The 21323-nt window shown below is 54.1% G+C and overlaps 1 protein-coding gene across 1 annotated transcript in view; it reads right to left on the bottom strand.

Moving 5' to 3' along the window:
• Positions 1 to 2559: 2559 nt before the first annotated feature.
• The window catches only part of SMUG1 (single-strand-selective monofunctional uracil-DNA glycosylase 1), a gene marked incomplete at its 5' end in the record, with an annotated part of 30533 nt that continues 11769 nt past the window's right edge, over positions 2560 to 21323 (bottom strand). Inside the window, one exon of the mRNA XM_032204700.1 lies at positions 2560 to 2675. Within this exon, the coding sequence (XP_032060591.1) occupies positions 2560 to 2675 (116 nt within the window). The remainder of the gene's footprint in view (positions 2676 to 21323) is intronic.

The raw sequence follows: 21323 nt of genomic DNA, 5'->3' as shown, positions 1-21323 counted from the left end.
GACGTGGGTGCCAGCAGCCCTGCAAGCGCGGTGCAGCGCCTGCTGCTGCCCCTTGTGCCTTGGGCACCTTTTGGGGTGCCCTTACAAAAAGACAGAGGATGGATGTCATCACCTCCCGCTGCTGGAGGGGAACGACCGCCCCAAACAAGGTGCATGTGTCCTGCTGATGAGGTTGGGATTGGTAATTGCAGGTGGCAGTGCTCGGTCAGGGTATGAGCCACCGATATATCCCTCCTGCAGTGTCCATAGGAAGGATGCTTTGGGATGGCGATGTAGGAGCCTCGGTGCATCCCTGGCCTTGGTGGAGGTCATTTTGGGTATAAACCCCTCATCGTGGCTCACCCAGGCTCCCTCTGGAGTCAGTGGAGAGAATCGGCACAAATCAGGAATTTCCAGGAAAACACCCCAAAGTGACCCAACCCCTTCCCACGGAGCGAGCTGGTGTCAGATGCAATTCCAGCTGGAAGGGGAATGTACAAAAACACATCCCAAGGGATTGCACGGAGCCAGATGATGCAAATTCTCCGTTCACCCCAAAACAGAGGGCTCGCAACCAGCCCCCTCCATCCCCATCACCCACCACCGTGTCACCGCGGCCCTGCTGAGAGGTGAGAGCTCGTTAAACGGCGACAGCCTCCTCGGTCGTGCTCATCTGCCTGGCCTTCACTAGGAAGAGATTGATTTAAAACCTCGAGCTGGAAGCCCGAGATCCTTTCTAAAAAAGCCTTGCTGCTCATTATGGTAATTGGTTTTGCTCGCTCCGCTGGCAAGCCCTGGTAAGGAGCTCACGGCCCTGGCTCGCCCCTGCCCTGCGCTCGAGGACTCAGCCCTGCTCGAGGATTATTGAGTTTCACGCTGATGTGCTTGGGTTTAGGAGAGCTCAACTATTTTCCACACTTTTTCTCACCCTGGAAGAGCAGGGGTTTGGTTACAGCAGCGTGGGAAGCGCCGTGCTGAATTTATCCCCCCTCCTCCCTGCTTTTGCTCATCCTTTTAATGCACCCTGGCTTTGCACATCAACGCTGCTGATTCCAGGGCTTTGCCTGAGCATTTGGGGTGCTCACATCTGCTGGCTTTTCCCTTCCAAAACCCAAGTTCCCCTTGAAAATTTCTTAGTGAAAAAAAAACACAAAACAAAACACAAACAAAAACAAAGAGAAGAGGTGGCTTCCCCCTGGTTTGCCACAAAGACAGACCCAACCCAGGGGATTTCGGCAGGACTTTGGTGTGCTCCATCCCGTACATTTTTAGGAGAGGACTCCTTCCAAGCTCGGCTGTTTGGGCTTAAAAGCCCAGCCCTTGGCACTCAGCCCTTGGTGTTAATGGTGCTTGGTGGGCTGCCCTTTATGTTACAACGTGATGCTCCACGGCTCCGGATGAGCTTCTCGGAGCCGGCAGCCCCCGGCAGCTTCCCGGTACAGCTTTGTGGGACCTATAAAACCATCAGCCTTCCCCTGCAAACAAAGCCGGTGCTGGGGGGAGGCAGGGCTGGGAGGCAGGGAGGACGGCGTCTGGTTTGTGCCGTGTTCAGCCCGGGGGTGGGATGCTCTCCCCGGCTCCCGGTTGCTCGCTCCCTTGCGATGCGTTGCCCGTCCTCTTCCCAAAGGCAACGGGGGAAGAGGGGCGGCTGCAGGAAGCCATTTGCTGCATCCCGTAAGCCGCGGGGGGCGGCGGGGAATTGCCCATGCCGAGGGAGATGCTTTTCTCCCTCCCCGAGCTGAGACGAGAAGCTCGCGGACCTGCGGGCGTCTACGGTAAAGAGAGATGGATCCTGACCGAAACGCCGGGGGAGCGGCAGTAAATTACCTTCCATTGACTGAGGAGCACTTTCATCCCTACCAAAGTGCACTTTGCATGCATTTTGCATGCACTTCAAATGCACTTTAAATTAATGCACTTTAAACTCAAACCCTTAGTTAATTCAGATTTGCTTGCCTGCATGTTCCCTATCAGGTACATCCCCAGCACAGGACCCAACCCGAGGCCCCCCAAAGCTGGCAGAAGGGCCTCCAGGCTGGCTTCATCCCAAATCCCATGGCTACAAAGGCAGCGTCTGGCCTCCCCCTTCTGTCCCCCTTCTGGGGAGAGGTGTGTGTTTGCTTGCTCATCCTCCAAAGGAATGCTCAGGACCCAACCTAGAGTGCTCCACCTTTCTCCATTGACTTTGGGAGGAGACGAGGCAACCGATCCATGCCAATATTTTCTATTTGAGCAAGCAAAATCCACCCCTAGTGCTGGAAAAAAAAAAAAAAATGTTCTGTCCTCCCCTTGCTTCTGTCCACCCTTGCTTCAATGAGCAATGCCCAACCCGCGTGGATGTGGTGCCAGGCAGGCTCCAACAGCCCTCTGGTGGGATGGGGATTTGCTGAGCTAATTTTCACCTTTTTCACCCAATCTGCTCATTCTTTAGCCATGTGCAAGGTCACAGTAGGGAGACAGCAAGCCTACCAGCCTCCACCACCCCAAAGCTTGCTCTACACCAGCCCCATCTGCAGGCTGTGGGACAGCAAGGTGCTCTGCTCTCAGCCATCTTCACGTTGCCTCCCGAAGGGAAATAATTTACTTATCTACCATGCTGCTAACTTTCTGCTGTATTGATCCATTGCCAATTGGCTGTTCTGCAAGAGAAATGAAGCCGGCAGCCACAGGATTAGCTGTTAATGCGTCAGTGGACTCTGAAAGGACAAAGTCAAGGGGATGTGTTCTTCTGAGAAGGTTTGCCAGGCTCTTTTTGGCAGGAGGTGAGGACATTCGGGGTTTGGTTGCTCCATGGTCTCGGGTGGGCTGTCAGAAGTGTGGACAAGCCTCTTGGTCGGTGATTCATTGGCCTTTCCAATCACTCCCTGCTTGCACAAGCAGCCGTGGTATCGCAAAGGCTGGGAGGCTGCCATGGTCCTTGTACTGCCTGCATTCAGAATATTTGATCATTTCATATTATGATCATTTCATATGACGATATTTCATAACATTCATAATAAATAATATTCATCAGTTGTGTGGGCACTTTTCATCTGCGTAACATTAGTCATTTAGTAGATGTGCCTAAACTAGGAAATTCATGCCCCAAATCCTCTCTACGATCAATGGAGAGAGACAAGCACCCTCAGGACTTAATTGAAGTGCTCATTGCAAATCCACCAGGAATCCTACACCGGGAAAGGGAAACCTCAAATTCAGTGCCCAAAATCCATCTTGTCTCCTTCCATCGACCCCACAGGAAGGGAACATTTGGCTAAACCCAACGCTGGTTGGGTGGTGAAGCCAGACGGATCCTGTCCTTTAAGAAAGCAGCTGAGCCTCAGCCTCAGCATCCCTTGGAAGGACGAACGAGCTCGTGATGCTGGAGCAGGACACGAGGGAGGCGGGTTCAGCACCAGTGTGTTGTAAATCCTCGCCGCGAGGCGCGTTGGCAGCCGGGCAAGCCCGGCGGCACTGAGACATATCTATAAGGGGACATTCATCAGCATTAATCCAAATCAACTTTGAAAGTGGATTAGCTAGAGCACATAAAGCCCCTTTCTGGACACTTATTCAGAATTAGAGTTGGTTTAATTCACTTTAGCTTAATTCGCAAAGCTAAACCGAATTAAGGCTGGCTGCCTTTTGAACGAGCAGCTCCATGCGCGGGTTTAATGTAATTTATCTCGCCCGCTTTAAATTCACGCCTCCAGCTGATCTATACGCCACCGGGGAGGCGGGCTGGCAGGTGACCCCAAGGTAAGAATTACAGCCCCGTGTCCCCGTTCGGGCTCCGTTTTGCTCACAGCCAGCAAATCGCCCACTCCGTGTCGGAGCCGTATGCTGGGCTGCCAGTCTGCCACCCGCATGAGTTGTGGCCGCCCTGAGAGGGTTTTTTGTGACACATCCCAGGGTGAAATGCAAGACCAAGCGATGTGCAAGGGCGGGGCTGTGAGTGATGCAGCCACGCTGCAGGAGGAACAACCGGGAAAATCACTCTTGGAGCATCTGCGGGGCTCTGCTGGCACCTGAGACCGTCAGCACACCTCCTGTCCTGGGGGAGAAGGTCCCGGTGATGGTAAATGTGACATCCTGAGGGATTTTGAACCTTTTAATCATTTTTTCCAGCCCTGATTCCAGCCCCTTTCACCTCCCTGTTCTCATTTAGGGCGAGACCCTGGGAACCAGCCAGGCGTTTCCCCACCCGAGCTGGGAATCTGACCCCATTTCGGTCTCCCCCTCAGCAGACGATGGCGTAACGCTGAAAGCACGGGCTCCAGCACAGAGTTCCTCCCCTCCCGGCCGTTCCCATTTGGGACCTGCCTCGGCAGACCCCGATTTCACCCGGCTTCCTCCCAGGCAATGTCACTGCACCACTGCCATCTACAGCGTGACCCCCAAACATCTCAGCAGGGTCACCGCGTCCTGGAGCAGGACGGAGGGAGAAGATCTTCCAGCCCGGGTGTCTCCGCTGCCCCCGATCCATGGGAGGGGATGGGAACCACAGGGGACCCCGAGCAGGATGGGACCCTCCGAGGAAATGGTATCTACAGCAGCGATCGTGCTGGAATTTGGCTCGAAATGACCCCATCAAACTGGACACCGAGAGGGGAAATGCCTCCACTGGGGCTTCGAGGAGGTTTCTTGTCTTCTCCTTATTAATCACAGAAAATAAAGCGGGTCCCTTCCCCTCCCATAAATCTTGCTGAGCTCTTTGCTGGGCCCTTGGCTCGCCGCCTCCCTGCTCTGCTCCTCCAGTGGACAAACTGGGGAGGAAAACTGGTGTGCCTGCAGCTCCAGGCTCCTGCAGGGTGCTAAGCACACACTTAAAGTCAGGCAAATATTTCCGTGCTTCATTAAGCCTGGGCGTTAAAATCATAATCTTTTCTTTAAATTCCTGATCTGAATTTCCTTGATTTTGAGGGCTTATTGCTCAGTTTTCTACAGATGAGAGGAGGAGAAAGTTTATCTCCTTGGGCAAAACTGGGGCTCCTGCCTTTCATCCAGGCAGGCCCTGGTGCCTTCATCACAAGGCTCCTGGTAACTTGTTAGGAAGCCCCAAAATAATGAACAAAGGAGGAATTTTGAACATTTTATAATTATCCTAAGAGCTACTTTAGCATCCCCTGAGATTCTGATGGACTGCCTTCAGGTGTGTCTGATGGAAACACGGTGCCCGCTGGGCTAACGCTTCTCTTTCTGCTTGTCAGTGCCGGAGATACAAGGCCCTCGCTGGACGCACTTGGCTTTCAGCTCCATCCACTGGGACCAAAGGAGAGAAAAATCTGGGGGCTGGCACAGCTCCCTGTACCCCCATCTCCTCCAAAAAAAAAAAAGAAAAGGCCCAAATATTGCCAATATCTTCACATCTCCTAAATGTCTGGTTTCCATTAGTTGATGGGCACCTCTTGAAGTATTTCAGCAGAGGGATTTTAAATGGTTCTAGCACGAACCACTCTCAAGGTAACCATTATTATATCTTAAAAACATTTTATTACAAAGGCATATGTATGTTTTAGCAATGCTCAGATGGCTACTTAATGTCATGTTTATCCCAGGCCAGACGCTTCTCAGAATGAATGAGGACTGTAAGATCCAAGTTCCCCTTTTGTTTAATGGACTTAAAGTTGTTTAAATCATCAGCTGCACCCGAATGCCTCACTTAAAACCGGGCAGTCTATTTTTCTCCATTAAAAGTTCATTCGTCAGAAGTGGGGGGGCGAGCCTTTCTGGAAAGCCCTGATGGAGAACAAAAACATCCATGCGAGGTCGTGGCCATGGGTTGGGTGTTCTCATCTGGGATGGGCCATTTCTTGGTAGAATGGGCCCAAAAGTGACAACCTCCATCCTTCTGTGCACCCTTGCAGGGGAAGGTGCTCTGGTGGCCTGACGCACACCCTGGACCCTTTTCCTTCCCCCGTGCCCCCTCTTTAAGCTGGAATCCCCCAACCCATGGCTCCCCAGTTCCTCCCCAAGCCCCTGTGGGTGGTGGAGATGGGGACAAACTGGTGGCAAAGGCCACCATGGGGTGTCCAGCTCAGCACAGACCGTGGAAAAGGAGCACATTCCCCTTGGAGAAGAGCTGGGTAGCAAGGAGCGAAGCCAGGCAATGGGCTCGGCTTTGCAGAGCCTGAAGCAGAGCTGAGTCCTGCTCCTAACACTGGGTTTTGCACAGGTGGGGATTTAGGATACCAAAGTAGAGACAACCTGCCCCCGAGAGGACACGAGGCTAGGGGTGGCTTCTCCATCCACAGCCACTATTAAATCTGAACATTTCCCTCTCAGATATATCCCCTGGCCTGGACAGGAGAAGCCCTGCAGCACAAACACGACCAACTTTACTCTCAATATTGTCCTTTTTTTTAATTCCTTCCACACCCACAAAGACACAGAGCTGCCCCCCTCTGTAACCCTCAAAGCCCACAGGCTGCAATTCTCCGCCAACCGCCGCCTGGGTGACTTTGTATTCTCCTTGCAATATTCATGCGTGTGCGGTACAAATGTAAATACATCCAGGCTGTCCCGCTTTGATTCATGCTTTGGTATCAAATCACATGTGCCTCCCCGGACGCCATAAATCTCCGCACGGGAACTCCACCTGAATTGTTCTTTGTGTGTGTCGCAGGTCAGGATGAGGAACTGCGTGGCGGGGGGAGATGCAGACCCCCCCTTGCCACCGCAATATTTCCATCCGCCTCCATGGATTGACGTCTGCACAGGGACGCAGGCGACACCGTGCTGGAGGGGATCATCCTTGGGCCAGGCTGGCTCCAGAGGAAGAAAAATGTGGAAAAAAAAAAGTGCTTTCTGGGGACCTGATGTGTTACGAATCACAGATCTTGTTGTCCCAGCCCGGTGGGGGGCAGGAACGTGGTCAGGGCCTTGTTGGGACTTTTGCCACGAGCCCAGTCATCACCTGGAGTCATTTTGGCCGCTCAGGAGATGAGGTCCCACCTAGGTGGGTGCTCAGGGTCCCTGCAAAATCAACGGATGGAGCTTGGCACGTCCAGAGCCCACCAGAAAGCCGTGTTTGGGACGGGATGGGTGCCCATGGGAGTTGGAGGCAGCCAAGAGCCATCTCACTGCCCCATGACCGCTCCAGAGCCAGGTCCCTGAGGTGGTCCTTGGAGCATCTCCTGGGTGGGCTGGTGGGAGCAGTGACCAGCACCAAAGTCCCCAAAACTTGTGGACAGAGAGAAGTGACCAAAGGGCACCCAAAACCATCACGTTCTTCAATGGGCCAAGCACACAACTTTGGGGATGCTCTGGCACAGGGCACTCCACATCCCAAAACTCACCCTACAGTCAACGGAGAGCCCACGGAGCAAAGCCTTGCTGGCAAACACCATCCGGACCCAGCTGAGCTCACAGCTCAGGGCAGATTACAGCGAAATTAAGGTTTTTTTTTTTGAACGTTGGGGAAAAAAAAGGAGTGAAACACTCACGGACTTCCAGGGAGAGTGAGACTCTCCAGCAAGAAGGATTGGAGACAATTACGGAGCCCGGCACAAAGCCCTCAACATCTTTCATTATATCCACAGAATTAAAACACGTGGAGTGAGCATCGAAAATTCACTGGCTAATAACAGAAGTAAAAAGTTGTTAATCAGGCACGTGACCCTATAAAATAAAGGGAATAATTGAAAAGATATCTAATTTATCTATTGAATGCCTCCAACGCTCTCTTTATCACTTAGATGGACAGAATATAATTGGTATGGTGAAAGCCATCAATCTTAGGAAGTGGGCTTTCTGTACAAGATACAACTATTACTGTCATATTATGACACCATAATATCAAGATCAATGACATTTTAAATGCACTCCAGTTATGGGCAATTGGTGACAATAAAAACAGTGACAAATTGATGAAACAAGCGCCAAATGATCTGGTGTCTAAAATAAACCATAAATAATCTTCTTAAAAAATATATATCCGCCGAATTTGCAGTCATTGGCGGGGGGGGGGGGGGGGGATGGAGAACGTTGACTTCTTCAATTGATCGATTTACCCAGGGACAGAAGTATCCGATGGACTGCGATTTTCTTGAAGGGGCAACTTTCTGCTTTGATTTAGGGGTTATTCCCATGCAGTTTAATAATGTTATCGTTAGCATAATTATTGCCATAAAAAAGAAAGGTTATCACTTAGAAGTGGAAGCTACTCCCAGCTGAAGAGTCAACACGATTGCGCAGTAAACACCAACGCATTTTTTAAATATTATGGCACCAGGACAGCAATATTCCCTCGGGGTGTCTGCGGCCCTTAAATAAAGATAATAACAGCAGCAGCAATCACGTCTGGATCTTTACAGAGCTCTCTGCTCACAGGCCTGGCCATGCTTCTGGGACAGCATTTGTTTTTTTTTAGCAAGGGGTCAGAGTGGGCTGAAACCCTGCCTGCTGGTCCCAAACCTGTCCCTGGTCAGTGTCACCTCCCTAAACTCAGCCTGAGCCCCATCAGCAGGAATTGAAGACCCCAGGGACAAGCACGGGAAGGGAGAACAGATCCTAAAGGAATGCACCCAGTGTAACAGGTCCTACAGGAACAGATCCCATAGGAACAGATTTCATAGGAAGAGATCTCATAGGAATGGGGCTTAGAGAAGTGCATCCTGGATCCTACAGGGACAGATCCTATTGACAAGGATCCTATGGGAACAGATCCTGTGGGAATGTGTCCTATAGGAACAGATCCTCTAGGAATGTATCCTGGGGAAACAGATCCTATTGGAAGGGGTGCTTTAGGAATGGATGTTAGAGGTACAGAATCTCTAGCAATGGATCCCAGGTTAATGGATCTCATAGGAATAGATCCTAAAGGAATGGGTCCTACAGAACTAGATCCTGTAGCTATGCATCCTAGAGAAAAGGATCCTATAGGGATGAACTCTTTAGGAATGGATCCTAGAGGTACAGAAGCTGTAGCACTGTAGAGAAATAGATTCTATAGAAGTGTATCGTACAGGAACAGATCCTGTAGGAATGCATCCTACAGAAGGAAATGAGGAGAAAAAAAGTGAGAAAAGGGCCCAGAGCAACACTGAGAGCCCGGGACTGGCTGCTGGCCTAGGAGAGTCTGCATCCCACGCATCAGGGCTGAGCTGGGGCTGGGACAGAGAGCAGCTGGTCGGGAGGGAAAAGAAAAAAAAGGTAAAGGAAACAGGAAAAGAAAAAGAAAAAAAGAAAAAGAAAAAGAAAAAGAAAAAGAAAAAGAAAAAGAAAAAGAAAAAGAAAAAGAAAAAGAAAAAGAAAAAGAAAAAGAAAAAGAAAAAGAAAAAGAAAAAGAAAAAGAAGAAGAAAAAGAAAATACCATATTTTGATTTTCTGATGATTGTTTTACTTGGAAGTGATACTGAGATTCCCATTCTTGCAGATCATTTCTTTGTTCAATTCATCATTTAGAAATGAGAGAAGAATCTGTCTCTTGTGCAGTTTTGTGGCATTTAAAAACCAGCAGCGTCTTTTTGGTTTCTCCTTTGTGTGTGTGTGTGGTGGGTAATTATCTTTTTTTTTTTTTTTTTTTTTTTTTTTGGTGGTGGTTGTGGTGTAATCATCTGTGTTTTTTCTCCCTAAAGGAGAAGGAAGGGTGATGCTGGAGGTTTCTCAGGGTTTTTGGGCTGGGACTCACCTGGCGCTTGGGAGGGTGCTGGGATGGGTCTCATGGTGGGATGGTTCCCATGGTGGGAGAGGTCCTGTGGTGGGTTGAGGTCCATGGTGGGATGAGTCCCATGGTGGGACATGTGGTGGGATGAGTCCCATGGTCCTGTGGTGGGATGAGACCCATAGTGGGATGGGTCCCATGGTGGGATAAAGTCCCCAGCAGGCCCACCCACACAGCCACCTCCCTTGGGACGCTTCCACCTGAGCTGCACCCACCCATGGGCGCACCACTGGGCTCCTCAGCTTCGGCCAAACCCATGGAAGCACCACTGGGATCTTCTGGGCAACAGCAACATCTCCAGCCTGGCTACATCCCGACGGGCTCTACAAGGAGCTGGGCACCTCTGCAGGCATCCACGTGTGGATTTACGCTGCCACCGAGGCATCAGCTTTGAGACCTCCACGAAGGCTTGGCCAACGGAGTGTGGCAGAAGCACGGCAGGACTTGGCCGGGCAAGAAAGGGCTGGGGCACCATGCCCCGTGCCAGAGGAAAAAATATCAGAGTGGAGCAAGCACAGAAAAAAAAAAAAAAAATTAGTTTCCTATGGGCAAACAAAACCCTGAAAAAAAGGAAGCCAAGGGAAAGCCAGCACAGAGGACCTCCTCCCCGCGGCTCAGTGGTGAAATCGCTCGGTTCTGCCTCGGACTTGTTCTCTCTTCTCTGTACTTGATAAAAGGCTCAAAAATGCCGCCACAATGCAATGAAAAATGGCTCCGAAATGGAAACGGCTCCCGGCCCCGTCCAGATATTCACTCTGCTTGGATTCTTTCTGGATGAATCTGCACCAGAACCATTTCGGCTTTCAACAGCTCGTTCCTCAGCAGTTCCGCACATCGCTGCCAGCCACATGTTGTCCTCAGCCCCTTTTTTTTTCAGTGAATTGCCCCAAAATGACTGTGTGACCAGCAGGGACTCAGCATCAAGCCTAAGGGTGGGGGATGATGGAAAATCCTTTCTTGGGACCCCCTGCTCTGAGCTGGAGGGGATTTTGGGGCTGGTCTGGTCCCCAGATTGCTCTGATGCTGGTGCAGCCGCTGGGTTTCAGCACAAAAACACGAGGCCCCGATGGGTGGGGGAAGGCTCTCGTGTGTGGCTGCTTGGTGTGGTTGGTGCCCAGGGAGGAGGCAACGGGAAACTCATGGGTTTCATGTGAAATCACCAAATCCATCTGCTGGGATGATGGAAAAGGGCCCTGGGATGGGCAGCGCATCTTAGGAGACCTTTGAGGACTTTCTCCCCTAACCCAAAACTGCCCCCATCAGCCTCCCTACAAACCCCAAAGAGACACCACCCCACAGCCCAGCCCCGGCAGGACGGGCTCCTCCATTTGGGTAGAATTCAACTCATTTCAGCTCAAAGCAGAGAGAACCCAGCGCTTGCATCCCGGATTGCACCAAAGTGGGGCAACCTCTGGAGAAACACAGGGCAGGGGCTGAGCTGTGCTTCAAAAGGGGAAACTGAGGCAGGGAAAGTGGCTACTCACAGCGTGCTGGGGAGGATGAGGAGGGGACGGAGCCTCCCACCCCGTTGTGCTGCCTCGCCTCTACTGGAGGCCCTTCCCGGAGCCTCCTTCACTCACCGGCTTCATCAATGACCGTCCCTAACGAATGGCTCTGGGCGAAGCTGAACACCCACTTAATTAAACGCCGGGAGACGCCGGGCGCAGCCGCCTCGCCTCGCAGGCATCGCTCACGCCCGCGATGATAGTAAGCGGCTTTAATATTGAAATATGTGCCATTTAGGAAAGTCAAGGCATCTCCGAGCAAAAAATAAAACAACTTTTAGCTTGATAAAAGATACGCCGAGTAAATACATTAATAGGAGGTAATTGAAAACTCCCGGGTAATCTTTAAGCAATCATGAACTTCAGCCGTCGGGGTGGCGGGGTGTATATCCTGTGCTGGCCGGCACGGCGCGGCTCGCCGTGGCTTTTACAAATCACAGCCCGGGTGTTTTATGGTGCCAGGTCTCGGAGTGCAACAGCGGTGTCATATTTAGATTTCTAATTATATTTCGAGATGCTTCAGTGGCTTTTCTTGCCGCGCAGCCGCTGCGGCGCGCGGACCCGCTGGCGGCGCTGAACAAAGGGGGAATTGCGGAGAGGAGCAAAGCAGTCGTGAGCCATAAAAGAGAGAGAGGACAAGGTATCACCTAATGGAAGAGATAAAGATGTTCCCTCTCCTCTTCCCAGGCTGGCTCATATTAATACGACAGGAGTCTGTCTGCTCCCACGAGCGGATGGACGAGGAGACGTGGTGGTTTATTTTTTTTTTTCTTTTCCTGCTGCTTTGCAATTTGCTTCCATTCTCTGGCCCTAAGCAAAGGTCCGTGCGGCAGGACTTGGCGCCAGCATCCTCTCCTCCTCCTGCCTTGCTCAGCAAGATGCAGAGGATGCAGCCTTGGGATGCGCTCCCATGGGTGCTGGGCTCCCTGTGAATCGGGAGGAGGGGACCTCTGTGTGCCCATGGTGCCACGGATGGGAGCAGGATGCTTTGGGATGGGGGACCCCACGCTCCCCAAGCATGGCTGCTTTTGGGTATCGGGGTGATTGTGCGACTGCTGGAGGTCTCTGCTCTGGGAGGAAGGTGACGTGCCACTTCTCCATCCATCTGTCCCCATCTCACCATCTCTCCATCACCCACTCACACCAACCAGGAGAAATCCCTGGTGCTCTTGGGGTGCCAAGGCGCCCTACCCCCAGGAGAGGAGACCCCCAGCTTGGAGAAGACCCCCGCTGCCGGCTCTGCCCCCGGGCTGTGATTTTCAGCCAGACTGATGGACTGACGGACAGCGACGCCGGCTCCCCGTGCGTCCCTGCCCTGCTTTGCAGAGGCTCGGCAATCCTGCGGGGAGCGGGACATAAATCTCGAGGTCACAGCTAATACCCATTAACAAGCAGCACTGCTTGTAGGTGATTGCTAGGGATTCTTTATAAGGCTTTTGCAGATGAATGGACTGCCTGCGGCCATAAATACACTGATCCACGGCCGCCTGCCTCCAGCACCGGTGCTCTGACCATGCTTGGCTTGTTTCCTTAAGGTTTCCTACCTCGGGCTGGCGGGGAGGGTTCAGAAACCAGCCCCAGCCAGGTCAGAGCCCCCCCCTGGTATGCAGGATGCTGGGCAAATCCCTTGGGCAAGGCAAAAGTCCCCTGAAAGGGTGAGCGTGGAAGGACCCGATGTCTGGCCCTCGTGATGCTGTTGTGCAAACACCCACCCGTGGCCACATCGTGGGCACTTTTTGCTGAGAATCCCTGTGGGAACGGGGCACGGTACTCGCTGGGGTGATGCTGGATGTGGAAAACACCACGGGAAAATATTTCAGCGTGGGAATTACCTTTGGAAAATGGGTTTGGCTATGATGGTTTCAGTGAAATCTCAAAGATTCTTTTTTATTTTTATTTTTATTTTTATTTTTAAAAGGTCAGATCTGGCCTGGGTTAAGCCCCAAAATGAGCAGCAATGAAATGTTTTGCCCTGATTTGCATGAATGGATGAGGAGAGCTCAGCTTGGCACCCGGGGATCCTCTTTTCCGCTTTTAAGAGGCCCTGAAGATAGACTCATCTGTAGAAACTCATTACTATCTTTAATTAGCCTTAGCTTTAATTAACCTGAGGGACCAGCACCCTGGTGCCATTGCCCCATGCCTGGTGGCCCTTTCCATGCAGAAAACCACAGTGTGGCCGGGGGCACCACACAAGGGTGGACAATGAGAAGATGCCAGGACATGGGCAGTGATGCTGGGATGGGAGGGGACCCCAAGAATGGGGAAAATGGGTCTACAAAAAAAAATAAATCTATAAAAAGCACCTGGGCTGCTCCTTGTGGCTGCATTGCACCAAGGAGAAATTGAAAAAATCTCACCGTTTCAGTGCATTCTTGTGACTCCCAGGTTTGGGAACGGGAACAGGGAGCAAAAAGGATCCAAACGTATCCGGAATCCTCCCGAACACCCCAAGATCGTCAGACCCCGAGATTTCCCAGCATCGGGCAGCCCCAGACGATTCCCAGCCCCGCCAGCCGCCCTTTGAGATGCCAAACAAATAAATAAGGCAAAGAGAGAAAGCCCGAGCTGACGGATAGCCCCGGAGGGAGCCCAGCCTGCGCCGGGCAGCCTCGGGAGCACAAAGGCGATATTCTCACCCTGTGCAAAATGCATTACCACCGCCCAGCCCCGCGCTCCGTCTCCTTGTGTAAATACGGGGAATTTATGGTTGCTTCTCCCCCCGTAGCCCTGAGGACAGTATTTGGCTGGAGGAGAGGAGGGCAGGCTGTGTCCTCGCATCCTCTGAACTCCAGCGAGGGCTCGGGGTGAAGCAGAGTTTGCTGCGACTTTCCAGGGAGTGGGAATAAATACAGAAAGGCAGGGGAGGAAGGTATCGTAATTCTTTCGTGGAGCTGGGAAGGAGCCTGTGGTTAGCACGGGGGCAGAGCTTGGGCTTGCTCCAGCCCAAAGAAACAGAGAGAGAACGGGGTCGGGGCAGGGGGGGCGTGGAGGGGACAACGGGAGCAGGGCTGGGGGCTCCAGGTGGGAAATGAGGTGCAAGCCCAGGGGAAATGCTCAGGGTGGACATGGGGTCCCCGCTGCTCCCGACGGGGAAGGGATGAGATGGACAGAAGCAGGAGACTCGGTGTGATGCAACCATGGAGATGCCTTGCTGGCTGCAGGGTTTAGGTAAGCGAAATGGTGAAAATCCACTTGGCGAGTCCTTGGGAAAGGGGAAATATGGGAAATGTGGGAAATGTGGGAAATGTGGATTTGTGTTCCACGGTGGCCAAACCTTATTGTTTCCTTGGGGTGGCTGAGTCCAAGGTGGGGTTGGCAGAGCCATGGCGAAGCTCAACCATTGGGTTATGGCCAAGCTCAACCAATGGGTTATGGTAAAAGCTCAACCAAATGGGTTATGGTAAAGCTCAGCCATCGTGTTATGGCCAAACGCAACCATTGGGTTATGGCCACGCTCAACCATTGGGTAATGGTGAAGCTCAACCATTGGGTTTTGGCCAAACTCAACTGTTGGGTTATGGCAAAGCTCAACCTTTGGGTTATGGCAAAGCTCAGACATTGGGTTATGGCCACACTCAACCAATGGGTTATGGCCACGCTCAACCAATGGGTTATGGCCAAGGTCAACCGTTGGGTTATGGCCAAGCTCAACCAGTGGGTTGGGTCCCAACTCAACAACAAAGTCATGGTGTGAGGTGGGCTGGCCCCTGGCCACCCAACTGCTGTCCCACCACGCCAACAGGACTCATGCCTCATCCTCAAGGGTTTGGCTTCTTGTTCCCACTGCCAAGGCTGCTGTCTGGTGCCCAAACACGGCGCTCAGTTCCTAAGGATGTTGGGGTAAAGTGAGAAAAAAGGAACTTTTGTGCAAAGGGCTGTGGACTTGGGACATGGAGACATCCAAGGGCAATTATCGCCTCCCCTCAAACTGTGACGAGGATGAAAACCAGCCCCCCAAACGGGATGGTTGCTTTACAACCCAGCTGGAAACTTCCTAAATCCTGGTTTACCACAGGAAAGCGAGGACGCTCCAACTCGCAGCAAGACGCTGGAGCAGAACCGCGCTTGCAAATCTGGCCAAGGTTGCTCCAACGAGGCCGGCGAGTCGTTTCTCTCATTAGCAGCCGGGAAGAGAGAGCAGAGCTGCAGCGGGGACAAATTAAGCGAAGCAGCAGGCATGACGTCGGCGCCGGGCCGGCGGAGCAGGCGGCTGGGAGCCGCTCGGGGTGCGCGCGGGGAGCGGCTCCCGGCGGGGGACCCATTTGTCGAGGATGCTTTAGGAGTGATGGAGCCGTCCCCGCCGCGCGCCGGGGCTCTCTCGGGGAGCTGGGTGTATTCGGGGGATTTTTTTTTTTATTTTTTATTTTTTTTCTCTAAATCCCAACCCCCTCAGCCAGCCTCTCTCGGGGCAGATCAGTGCGATTTTTGCACCATCAAATTAACTTTTATGGGGGGAAATGTCTGTTTTCAACAGATTTTTTTTTTTTTTTCATAGACCGAGGCTGCGCTGCTGCTGAACACTCAGTCAGCCCCTAACGAGGACGGGAAACGCTTCCAACACCTCTGCCAGCGCAAAGCGAGGCTACAAATAAACCACTCAAACGGACGGCTCTTGTTCTAATCACCCCATAAAATGTATTTAAGCGGCTAGCCTGAGACTTTCCAGGGGTTTATTTATCTATTTATTATTGCGGCTGACCGGAGAATCCTTCTCCTAAAGAGCCCGGTGCCAAGAGCCTTGAGTTATGCAAAGGCAGGAGGGGTGTGAGCAGGGAATCGCTGTGCTGCCGCCTGCCGGGACCGGGGGGGCAATGGGGGCACCCCAAAGAGGGCTGCTACTGCCCAGGAGCTTGGAGGGCTGCTGGGGTTCCTGCCGGGGTGTTTTGGGGTCGTTTTTTAAGGGAAATAATGTATTCAGACAGATGGACCCATGCCTGAGTGGGCACCCGGGTGTCACGTTGCTGATTTATTTGCAATTGCAATTTGGGGGGAAGCTGTTGAAGTTTGGGGATGATGTTTTTCCCTGGTATGGGGGATGCAATTGAAATGTGGGAGATGTAACTGCATTTGGGGGGATGAAGCTGCAGTTTGGGAGATGTAACTGCAATTTGGGGGGATGAAGCTGCAATTTGGGGGGATAAAGCTGCATTTTGGGGGATAATGGCCTTCCCTCGTGCAAGGGATGTAATTGCAGCGTAGGGGAAGATATTCCCTGCTCATTCAGGGGGTGCAACTGCAACACAGAGGATTGCAACTGCGATTTGGGGCAATGCAGCTCCAGCTCGGTCCCTGCCTCACACCTCCCGACGTGCAGAGAGGGTGCACCGATCCCCCCGGCCTTCCTCCCATCACCTCTCTCCCTCCTGGCATCTCCCCACCAGGCCCCGTGGATGCTCTGGGGGTGTCCCCGGCAGCACGGCGCACGCCCTGCTCCTTCCGCTCTTATCTCAGCCCCTGCAGCCTCTGCAATCACCTCCTTCGCACGCCTTTTCCTCTGAACCCCTTCCAAAGCAGTAATTACACCGCTGGGAGAGGCTCAGCCAGGTGCGGCGGCGCCAGGACCACATAGCAAGAGGCAAAACCCCACTGCTGCAGCCTTGCGAGCCAAGGGGAAGGCACGAGGAGACCCCCCCCGGGGCTCGAAGGCAGCCCGGGTCACGGTTTGGGGGGGTTCAAATTGCCATCTGCAGGATGCAGGCACGATCTGGGGGTGCAATCTGCAGGATCTGGGGGGTGCGGTCACTGTTTGGGGGATGCAATCCCTAATCGAAGGCAACTGCAAGCTGGGGCTGCAATTGTGGTTTGGAGGAAATTGTAAAATGGGGGGGTGCCATTGCAACTCGGGGGCGCAGTTGCAATCTGAGCGTACAACTGCAGTCTGGGGGTGCAGTCGTTTGGTGTGTGCAAATGCAATTTAGGGTTGCAGCCGCAATTTGGGGGCGCAGCTGCAGTTTGGGGCTATGGGAGTGACTTGGGGAAGCGATTCGGGGACGAAACCTGGGGCACACGCTGAAATTTTAGGGGTGCATTCATGATTTGGGAGAGAAAACTGGAATTTTGGGATGCCACTCCAATCTGGGTGATGGAATCGCAACTTGGGGAAGGCAGCGAGAAATTTGGCACTGAGGCAGCCCCCCCACACCCAGCAGCACCCATGGGTGGCCCCAGGTGGGAGCAGCTGCTGTCCCCTGCCAACCCCCCCCGGCACCACGCGTCCCCGCACGCTCCGCTCACCTCGACGCTCCCGGATTCGGAGGTGATGGAGCGGGCAACAGCGCCTTGCTTGCTGGGAGCGCACTGGGTTGAACTGGTGTGGACTGGGAGCATCACCCTGCTTCCCGTCGCTGCACCCTCTCTTGGGGAAACTGCTTATTTGGGGCTGTTTGGGGCCTTTTTAAGGCCTGGAGGTGGGTGCCAGGAGGAGAAGCCCCTTCCCCTTGCCATGCGCTGGCTGTGGGTTCATCCCCCCCCCTTCCCCCCACCCCATGGTGCAGCTCTGGTTGCTGATCCGGCCGAAAACCTGTGCCAAAAAAAAGTTTCTTCTTGGCCCAAATGTGCTGCAAAAAAAAAGCAGCGCATCCCACTCTCTGAGCCCTCACCCCAAATAACCCCCTGACTCCTCCTCCTCCCCAAAACAGCCTGGAATCCCCCTAAAATCCCTGCAAGGCTTTTTTTTTTAATTATTATTTATTTTTTTTTCCCTTGGAAAGGGGATGCCAGGAGTTTGGGGTGTTGCAGCCCCATCCCTTCCTCCGCCACCCCATTAAAAAACATCAACTCAGCTGCACGGGGAGCGGGGAGATTTGCTGCAAACGGGGTTTTTGCTGCGAAAGGCACTGGTTTCCAGCAACATCATGTCCCAGCCTGGCTTGAAAAGTCCCCAAATCGGCCAAGAGTTGGAATTTGATAGAAATTGCGCACTTTTCATCCCGGGGAGGATATAAAAGGGAGATAAACCCCAGAAGCGAGGACACCCATTGAGAACTGAAGGCAAAGGGGGGATCCCAGGGCGCAGCCCCCTCGACTTTTCCTTCACCCCGATGCTTCTGCCCTTTACCCGGAGCCTTCATCCCATCCTCTTCCCCCCTCTCCCCGCTGGCTCAGCACCACCTGCACCCCCGGCCAGGGCAAGGGCTGCCGCTTGGAGCCAGCAAAGCAGAGCCCCGTAAATATTAATCAAGCCGCTTTGCTCTGTTTAGCTCCGCGGGATGCAAACAGATGGGAGACGAGAGGGCTTTTTACCCAGCCGAGGAGCGGGGTAACTCAAACCTAATGAATTCCAGCAGCGGAGCGTTTTTCCATAAAATCAATAGCGGGATACGAGGCGTAAATATTTTATTAGGGTCTCGGGCGGGCGGCGAGGCTCTAAGGGGAAGGGGGGGGCTCGGTGGGTTCGGAGCAAAGGCCTGGATGCGTCGCGGAGGGGGCGAGGGTGTGATTTCCTGGAAAAAAGGGAAAAAAAGGGGAAAAATGAAAAAAAAAAAACAAAAAAAAACAGCAAAAGCTGGAGGTGGAAAGGCACCGGAGCACCCGGCGTCGCCAGCGCATCCCATCCCATGGGGCTGGGGGGGGGGCTGGCGAGGCAGCCCCGAGCCCGAGCACGTCCCGAGCAAAAAGTGCTCTCTGCTCATTTAATATTAACAAATTGAAATGAATTATTGTAATGCCAATTAACTTGTAGCTGTCCCTTATTAATAGTAATTTAGATTAATATTTCTTGGAAGCGGGAACGCGGGGCTCAGGGCGACGTGCCTCGAATACCGGAGCGCGGCGGAGCCCTCGCCTTTGGTTATTTTTCTGTTTAGCTGATTCCTCACTTTTTCAGCCCAAAACGTGGAAGGAGGCCCTGTCCTCGGGGAGGGGGGGGGCTGTCCCCCCAGGGGTCGAGGTGAAGGGGCAGGGGGCCGGGGGGGACACTCAGAGCACCCCAAGGACCCCGACACTCAGCGGGGAAGCCGCCCCCCGGCACAGCCCCATCCATCGCCCCCCCAACACCCCCAGAAGCCGACCCCAATGAGAGCCCCCCCGCGCCCTGGTAGTGCATGGGGAAGGGGGAGAACCCCAAAACCTGAGGTTTGTGGCTTCTGGATAGAGCTGGAGGGAGAAGGGGGGGTAGGAGAGAGATGGGGGGAGTCTAGAGAAAGTTTGGTGCTCCCCCTTTTTGGCAATAGAGGGGAGGGGATGAGGGAAAGACAGAGGGAAGGGGGGAGGGAGAAAGGGAATGGGAGAATGAGAGGGAGAAAAGGATGAGAGGAAGAAAGAAGGAAAGAGAGAGAGGAAAAGAGAAAGAGAGAAAGAGGAAAGAGAAAGAGAAAAAGAGGAAAGAGAAAGAGAAAAAGAGGAAAGAGAAAGAGAAAAAGAGGAAAGAGAAAGAGAAAAAGAGGAAAGAGAAAGAGAAAGAGAAAGAGAAAGAGAAAGAGAAAGAGAAAGAGAAAGAGAAAGAGAAAGAGAAAGAGAAAGAGAAAGAGAAAGAGAAAGAGAAAGAGAAGAAGGGGAGGGAAGCGAAAGAAAAGGGAGAGGGTAAGGAAAGCAAAGGGAAATAAAAGAAAAGAGGAAAAAAAAAGGGGAGTGGAAAGGAAAAGGAAATAAAAAAATGGAAAGGGGAAGGAAGGGGAAAGGAAAGGAAAGGAAAGGAAAGGAAAGGAAAGGAAAGGAAAGGAAAGGAAAGGAAAGGAAAGGAAAGGAAAGGAAAGGAAAGGAAAGGAAAGGAAAGGAAAGGAAAGGAAAGGAAAGGAAAGGGAGAAAAAGGGAGCGGTAAAAGGGCAGAGAAGACGAAAAAGGGAAGGGGAAAAAAATCAAAAGGAGAGAAAAATCAAAAGGAGAGAAGGAGAAAGGAGACGAGGCGGGGAGGAGCAGGGAAGCCCGGGCAGACCCCGCAGCTGCGGCCCCTACCTGCGGGCGCGGCTCCCGACGGGGCGCACGGGCCGGGGGCGCGGCGGGGCCTCGGGGGGCCGGGGGGGGCCCGGAGCTGCTCGGGGCCGGGGGTGCCGATGCCGGGGGGGGGGGGGCCCCCCCCCAGGGTGCCGGGGCTGGGGGAATTGGGGAGGGTTTTTGGGGGGTCCCGGGCAGCGGAGCGGGGCCGGCGCTCGCCTCCCCGAGCGGCTCCGCACCGAAACTTGCGAGCGGGGCCGCCCCCCCCCCCCAAACGCCCCCCCCCCGGGGGCCCGTCCCGTCGAGCCCTGCCATTGGTCTGCTCCGCCCACGTGACCACCCCTGGATCCGATTTCAGATTTTTTTTTTTTTTTTTTTTTTGGCCTTTTCTGCCTTTTTTTGCCCGCCCCCCCCCCCACCCCCAGCTCCCTTCTTTCCCCCCCTCCCCTCCCCCCCCCCCCCCCAAACCTCCGCCCCGTCCCCGTGCTCGGAGCCCCGCGCGGGAGATCGGCCCCGGACCCCCCGGAACCCCCCGGGTCCCCGAGCGGGACCCCGAGGTCCCCCCCCCCCCACGGAGCCCCCCCCCCCCGGGACCCCCAGCAGAACCCCCGGGACCCCTCGACGGAGCCCCCGGGACCCCCGGACAGAGCCCCCGGGACCCCCCGATGGAGCCCTGGGACCCCTCGACGGAGCCCCTGAGACCCCCGATGGAGCCCCCCGGGCCCCCCCCCCACGATGGAGCCCCCCAGGACCCCCCAGGACCACCCTAAAGGAGCCCCCAGCTGCGCCCACCCGCGTGCGAAGTTTGGAGGAGCGGCTGCAGAGAGGTGAGAGCTGCCCCCCCCCCTTTAGGGGGCTGAGCCCCCCCCCCCATGGACCAGGCAGAGCCCCCCCAGACCGGGCAGAGCCCCCCCAGGTCGGGCAGAGCCCCCCCAAACTGGGCTGAGAGCCCCAGGATTTGGTAACACCCCCCCCCCGGGATGGGGCTGAGCCCCCCAGGACCTGGCTGAGCCCCCCAGGATTTGGGAAAAGCCCCCCCAGGAAGGAGCTGAGCCCCCCAGGACCAGGCTGAGCACCCCAGGATTTGGTGACCCCCCCCCGGGATGGGGCTGAGCCCCCCAGGACCTGGATGAGCCCCCCAGGATTTGGTAAAAGCCCCCCAGGACCTGGTTGAGCCCCCCAGGATTTGGTAAAAGCCCCCCAGGACCTGGTTGAGCCCCCCAGGATTTGGTAACCCCCCCCCTGGGATGGGGCTGAGCCCCCCCAGACCAAGCTGAGCCCCCCCATTCCAGGCTTCACCTTCCCCCCCCCCCCCAGCCAGT

Source organism: Aythya fuligula, chromosome 29 (assembly GCF_009819795.1).
Source record: "Aythya fuligula isolate bAytFul2 chromosome 29, bAytFul2.pri, whole genome shotgun sequence".
NCBI lineage: Eukaryota > Metazoa > Chordata > Aves > Anseriformes > Anatidae > Aythya > Aythya fuligula.
This window is presented reverse-complemented; position numbering and strand designations above follow the sequence as displayed.